The 7,030-nt window shown below is 40.6% G+C and overlaps 1 protein-coding gene across 8 annotated transcripts in view; it reads left to right on the forward strand.

Annotated features, from left to right (window-relative positions):
* The window catches only part of MAPK10 (mitogen-activated protein kinase 10), a 346,291-nt gene extending 344,500 nt beyond the window's left edge, over nucleotides 1-1,791 (forward strand). For 7 of the 8 annotated variants that reach the window (XM_044224597.1, XM_044224596.1, XM_044224603.1 and 4 more), the window contains one exon: nucleotides 882-1,791. In XM_044224597.1, the coding sequence (XP_044080532.1) occupies nucleotides 882-1,024 (143 nt within the window). In that variant the 3' untranslated portion in view covers nucleotides 1,025-1,791. Of the gene's footprint in view, nucleotides 1-876 lie in introns of all 8 variants that reach the window. The other variant, XM_044224602.1, reaches the window with a different exon arrangement.
* Nucleotides 1,792-7,030: the final 5,239 nt, after the last annotated feature.

The following is a 7,030-nucleotide window of genomic DNA, read 5'->3' on the forward strand; positions in this document are numbered from 1 at the left end:
TTATTTGGTATTTGGTTTATGGTAACTTTCACTCAAAGTCCTACTTAGCTTTTCTGTATGGATTTTAAGTTTGATATCACATTATTGACTATAATAATATTTACTTAATATACCTTAATTTCTCAAGAGCTGTAGTCTCCAAGTAATTGTGATTTCTGCTCAGCCCATATTTTTGGAATAGGACCCTTACATGTATTTGTTTTATAAAGCCCTGCACTAAAACATCCAGGTTCAGACTGTTACATTAAAGGGTCTTGCTTGGGGTGCCTGGGTGGCTCAGTGGGTTAAAGCCTTTGCCTTCAGCTCAGGTCATGATCTCGGGGTCCTGGGACCAAACCCCACATCCAGCTCTCTGCTCAGCGGGGAGTCTGCTTTCTGCTCCCCTCTGCCTGCCTCTCTGCCTACTTGTGATCTCTCTCTGTCAAATAAATAAATGAAATCTTAAAAAAAATAAAAAATAAAAGGTTTTGTTCACCTTCCTTCTCAATAGGACAGTGGTCTTCCCAACCTTTGACTAGACAGTGCCTAGGCGCTTTTAAAAAATGCAAATGCTTTGGCTTCACTCAGGCTAATTATATGGCAATATTGGAGGTGGGAGGGGTGACAGGGTTTTTTATTTTTTGTTTGCCTGCCTTTGTTTTCTTTTAAGAGCATTACAGGTGGTTTGCAAGGTAGAATAACTTGTGACTAGGGACTCTGCCTTGTTATATTTCGATTTTCACGATCTAACATAGTGCCCTGGATTAGTTCTTAAAAGGCTTGTTGAATGAATGATGGACTAAACAGCACCTCTTGTATTTGCCCAGGCCTGCGTCTTGAGTCACATGAGGTTGGGTTGCGTTCCAGATTTAGTCATGTTGGTCTTCATTTTCTTAGCACAGGTGCAGCAGTGAACAGCAGTGAGAGTCTCCCTCCATCTTCGTCCGTCAATGACATCTCCTCCATGTCCACCGACCAGACCCTGGCATCTGACACTGACAGCAGCCTGGAAGCTTCAGCAGGACCCCTGGGTTGTTGCAGGTGACTAGCCGCCTGCCTGCGAAACCCAGCGTTCTTCAGGAGATGATGTGATGGAACACACACACACACACACACACACACACAGACACGCACGCACACCCGCAAACGCAGACACACAACTCTAAGAAAATGGCAAGGGAGAGAATCCAAGCCTAAAATTGAAACCAATCTTTCAGCCTGCTTCTTCTCCGGAGTTCTGTATTGCAGCTAAGCTAAATGTCTATTTAACTTCTAGTTGCTCTTGCTTTGGTCTTCCTCCAATGATGCTTACTACAGAAAGCAACTCAAACACAATTAGAAAAGCCTTTTCCATAAAGTGTAATTTTAATGGCTGCAAAACCAGCAACCTGTAACTGCCCTTTCAAATGGCATGACAAGGTGTGCAGTGGCCCCATCCAGCATGTGTGTGTCTCTATCTTGCATCTACCTGCTCCTTTTGGCCTAGTCAGATGGATGTAGATCCAGATCCGCATGTGTCTGTATTCACACAGCACTACTTACTTAGAGACGCTACTGTCAGTGTCCTCAGGGCGCTCCCAAGATGTCATGCACTGGGGTACCACATGGTCCATTTCATGTGATCTATTACTCTGCCATAAACCCATCTGTAATATATTGCCAGTATATAAGCTATTTAGTTTGTTAATTGATTAAGCTGTATGTCTTATAAGAAAAATGTAAAGGGGGAAACTATGGGGGGAGTGAGCTCTCTTGGACTCTTGAAGATGTAGCTTCCAAATTTGAACTGATTAAATGGCACCTGTATACCAATTTGTAGAAAGAACATATGTGATGCTTATGTACAGTTTGGGGGCGGGAGGGAATGACAGTTTCCAGGTACTGAACGGTTTGGCCTTTAGAAGGAAGGTGGGAAGAAAAGCTGACAGTCTTTTCTCTGACAGCGAGCAGGTAGGAGAGACTCAAGGATAGCATTGTGGTGAGGAAGACCTCGAGGAGATTATTACCCAGACACTAGGAGACACCGACATCCATGTTTTAGACAGTAGACCCAATTTGTCATCTACAAATTATGTGTCACAACTGGAAAGGGCGTGGCAGGTGGAGAGGCAGGGTTACAGGGTCCATATCTGATAGTAAAAAAATCCCTCCCTGGAACAGAGGGGAGTTGCCTATGGATGATGTCCTTAACAGGAAATGAACCTACATAGACTATTTTCCGACTGTGGGTTGTGTTTTCCGTAAGTGTGCTACTTCCCAGGTTTATACCCTGCACGGTTTTAAGAAATGTTAGTTTCCTCTTCTGGAATAAAAAAAATATATATATATACATATATATTAATTTCTTAAGAACAAACAAACCCAAAACAAAGGGGTGATCCTCAGGTCAGCATTGGAAAACATTTCCACAGACATTACTATTCCTCAGGGGTTTCCCTGATTCCTTACTATGGCTGATGTTTCATGTTTATTTATTTTCATAAATTCAGACAATTCAAGAAGGGCTGATCATCTGAGTTTTGTACTGCAGTTGATGTGACAGCAATAACTCTCCCCATAAGTTACTGCTGCTAAATAGCTTTAGCAATATGAGTCTGTCTCAAAAGCCATGAAGCATTTGTGTCAATGTTTTAGCGGAATCACCTGAATTTAGTTCAAATCAAATGAAAGTGCTCTCCTGAGCACTTGAGAAGGCACTGTGAAACATCTTGGTTATATACAAGGCAATCCCAGGGAGACTTCTCAGCAATAACAGGGGCCGGGGGGAGGCTTCCCTTCTTACTCACTTCGGTGAAGTGCCCATCACAGCTCTTTGCACTCTGACCATTTTGGTGCTCGCCGACGTGGTGGTGGTACTTCACCTGAAGAAGACGTGAAACACAAGAAACGGAAGGTTGATGAGAGGGCTATGAATGGCGAATGGAATCCCTTCAAAAATAGGGCAAACAAGAATGCTGTGCTCTGAAAACTGCCTTAAATACAACAATAGGGAAGCTTTGTCTCTTTCAAGCAATAGAGCCAATCCCCACTATCACCATGTGAGCAATGCTGCTGTTTATGAGAACGCTTCACAGTAGGATGCGTGACAAGAGGTCATTTGTTTAAAATGGGGAGAAAAAAAACCACATTAGCTTGTGCAGCTTGTCCCCTGGAATGAAAGTGGCCCAGCTTCTTTCTCTTGCTGCCAATCTTTTTGGTTAATATTGCAGATGACCTGATTTTTAAAGTACCTCTGCATTCACATGGGCTCGCTCTCTCTCTCCTCTGTCACACTTCCCGTCCTCCACTTCTTAAAAGTTCCCTGATTCCCTCATCCTTTACCTCCTTTCTCTGTATTTTTCTCTTGCTATAACTGTGTCCTCTCTATGCCTGACTTTCTAGCACATGGGATTAAGTGCAGGGAACAGGCAACTGTTTGAAAGAAAGTAAGTCGCAAAGGTAATTTCATCAGCCACAAAATGATATTAAAAGCCAGAAGGAACCCTCCAGCCAGCATCTTAGAAGTGCTTGACAGCTAGACTATCTTTCATGCGTGCAGAAGTGGTGATTTCTTTTCACTCAGATTAAGCCAAACAAGAACCAGGCAATGCTCCCCTGCTGTGCCCACCTTCCCTAAACTCTGCTAGTCTCTCCTCTGTTCTCTCCTGCTGTATGGCCCTGGGTGCCAGTTACCTTTAGCCACATCACCCGTACGGCCAAGAAAAAATGGAATAAATCCTTCAGATTGAAATCTCATGTACAAATGAAGAGTTTGGCTTCTTGCTTACTTATAGGATTAATGGTACTAGGTTATCAAAGCAAATAAGTAATTAGACAACAGAGAGGATCATCATTTCAAAAGCTCACCAGCCCTTCACCATCTTGGGTCCACTTTATTATAATATAGATTTTCAGGAGGTGATTCTGTTATTATCAAATTCTCAGAATGTATTAGGTTCTACAGTGAGCCTTTTCTTTAAAAAAATAAGTATTTCCTATAGGGTCACCTGTTAATTCCAAAGGACTTTCTTGCTTTTCAGACTTGGAAGTGTCAAGTCACCTGGAACTATATTCCTGGGAGAAGGAAGGTCCTGCCTGTGGTTGGGGTTCATTTGGAAATGTGAGGTTGACAGTCTGAGAGGCCTAACCTTGGCTCACTTCTATAGGGCTGATGGTTTCCCAGTGATCCTTAATGATATGTACTGTAGTATTTTGTAGGAGAGATGATTGTGTGCCCATATGCATGAAAAAATTAAATTGTTGGGAGAGCTTAGCAAAACCACCACCACTTTGATGTGTCGATTTTTTTTTTTGGTCAGTGTGTTCATTTTTAAAAAGAGACGCATTGGCCTTATGACCAAATTTCTTCTTATGGAATAAGAACTGCTAATAATCTTGCATCTTCAAGAATCTGATGACTGAGCTTTGTAGGAATGTACACTTGAGGTGGACCCGGGCCTGGCTGATTCCCTCCAACGGGAGAAAGCTATTTAATTGAAGGCCAAGGCAACAATTTTTGTTCAATCTGCTACCATGATAAGAAAATATTACTTAAGGATACTGATAGTAGCTGACTGGTAGATCAAGAAATAGGCCTTGACAAAGGGAATAAGTGGAAGAGATGAGATGAGACTCCATCAATCCTTTTATGACCTGCCAGGGGAAAAATTAGCAAAACTGACTTTACATTTTAAATAGTCATCGCAAAGTCTAAGTTCTACAAATACTTCTTTTAATTCTCTTAATATATGACAATTGAAATCGTAAAAACATTATGCTCTATAAAGAATGTTGTCAGCCTGCTTTGCTGAAGAATTTATCTTCTACAGCTCAGAGGAAGGAGTGATACTGTCCCAGCAATCTTTGATCCCATTCACTTTGGGTCTGAAGAGGGACCCCACTCCCTACCCACAAGCTCCCCCCAACATTTTAATTGTGAGTCCTACATTTTCTACAGATGAAATTAAACCAAGCAGGGATACTGCTTTCTGTAAAAACAAACAAATGAGTTGCAATGTAAATAATTATATTAGTCATTTTCCATGTGACTAAAATATAAGATTTTGTTACTTGTTTTGGCACTTAGACAGTTCTTTGTCTGAAATGGTTCACTCTGAGCCATTTCCTTGGTCGGTCAAGTTGAAATGGAAGGCCTCTGTTTGTATGTGGACTCCTGTGTATCTAACTTATGATTATGTGGGACCAATGGCCAGTATATTCTAATGAACACAAATCTCCCAACCCTTGTCTAGCATTAAACTGTTCACCTTGCCATGTTTATCTTGCAACAAGACCTAACTTGCACATGCCTGTTATTCTGCATGATTGGACTCAAAAACTATTACCAATGATAAGAATTGTCCTGTGTCAGTGTTTATAAAATGGACTTAAAGCACACCCACATTCATAAACACCTCACCCTTATAGTTCTAAGTCAACCCTGGAAGGCAAAACCATGCATGTCCAGTTTCCTTGCAAGGTCTTAGTGGTGAGAAGTGAAGGTCAGCCTGATGGATCAAATGCAATCTCAGTGATGTTTAATAAGGCTTTGAAATTATTTAAATCATATCTGTGTTCCTTCGCATTCTCTTTTTCCTTTCTGTTTTTTCCCTTTATTTTCAAAATGTCGGTGGAACAAGAGGGTGAGTGGGGGAGACCTTTGGATTTTTTGGACTCTTTGTAGGTGGATGCTGACTCAATACATTGTGATTTCTGTTTCTTATGAATTATTAAAAACCAGAGTGAATCTGCTTCCCTCAACATAAAACCAAATGCAAATCCAGACTTTGTTGGAGTTTGCCTATTGACAATGGTTATTGTGCTGCTCGTTGTCTCGGGTTTCATGTCCTGACAGGAACTCTGAAGCATATCACATGATTTCATAGTCTGGTTTGATTATACCAGGGAATAAACAAGAAACAAGGAATGACCTACCTTCTCGCTATGGGTTAAGAGTGTGTAATATGCATGTGACCAGAAGCCTGTGTTGTCATTTGAGACTCGTTTCTCCTAAAAATGACCTCCATTTCTGTCTGCAGATAGTGGTTGTATATATGCAATCTGGTAAGTTTCTTTTAAGGTATGTATAAAATCAGTGAAGGGGGAAATCATTTTCTGTAAGGATTAGATGAGTAGAACAGGACTAAATATCCTTAGGTTAATTTATCAGAATTCTTTTTTTTTTTATATTACATTTTTAAAATTATTATGTTCAGTTAGCCACCATATAGTAGATCATTAGTTTTTGATGTAGTGTTCAACGATTCATTAGTTGCTTCTAACACCCGGTGCTCATCACCAGCTGTCCCTCCTTAATATCAGAATTCCTAATCAGTTTAATTATTACCCAAGAGAGAAGGTAAGCAGGTTTTTTGTCCATATGGCAGGCAACCTTAATATCTTAAACTCCCTGGTGAATTAAAAAAGCAATCAGATTTTGTGGCTTGATAAGGAAGTCACTGAACCTGTGTTAATTTAGCTGGAAGTATCTGAAAGTGTCAAGGAATGGCCTTTCTGTTTCTGTAAATAAAACATTTTATTTAACTGGCTCACTATTAGAAAATCACTATTAGAAGATAAACTTATATATTCTTTTGAGTTAACACAATTTATCCTTTTACTTATAAGAAAAATAGAAGCCAAATGCCTTTTGCATCTATGGCATAGTTTCTGTTCCATTTTTAAACCACAACTCTTAACTCTTTTTTTTAAAAAAGATTTTATTTATTTATTTGACAGAGAGAGATCACAAGTAGGCAGAGAGGCAGGCAGAGAGAGAGGGGGAAGCAGGCTCCCCGCCGAGCAGAGAGCCCGATGTGGGGCTCGATCCCAGGACCCTGGGATCATGACCTGAGCCAAAGACAGAGGCCTTAACCCACTGAGCCACCCAGACACCCCAACTCTTTACTCTTTTAGTAAAGTAAGTTTTTAAATGGCCACATATAGGTATGAAAATAACTACAATCTTAAGAAGGGAAATTGCATTCCACTGGATTGCTCTTGGAGAGAAAGGGTCAGAAGGAAATATTGGTGCATTCTAGGTATCGTAGAACTTTACCAAATATTTGGGTAA

The sequence above is a fragment of the Neovison vison genome, chromosome 11 (assembly GCF_020171115.1).
Source record: "Neovison vison isolate M4711 chromosome 11, ASM_NN_V1, whole genome shotgun sequence".
Classification (NCBI taxonomy): Eukaryota; Metazoa; Chordata; class Mammalia; order Carnivora; family Mustelidae; genus Neogale; species Neogale vison.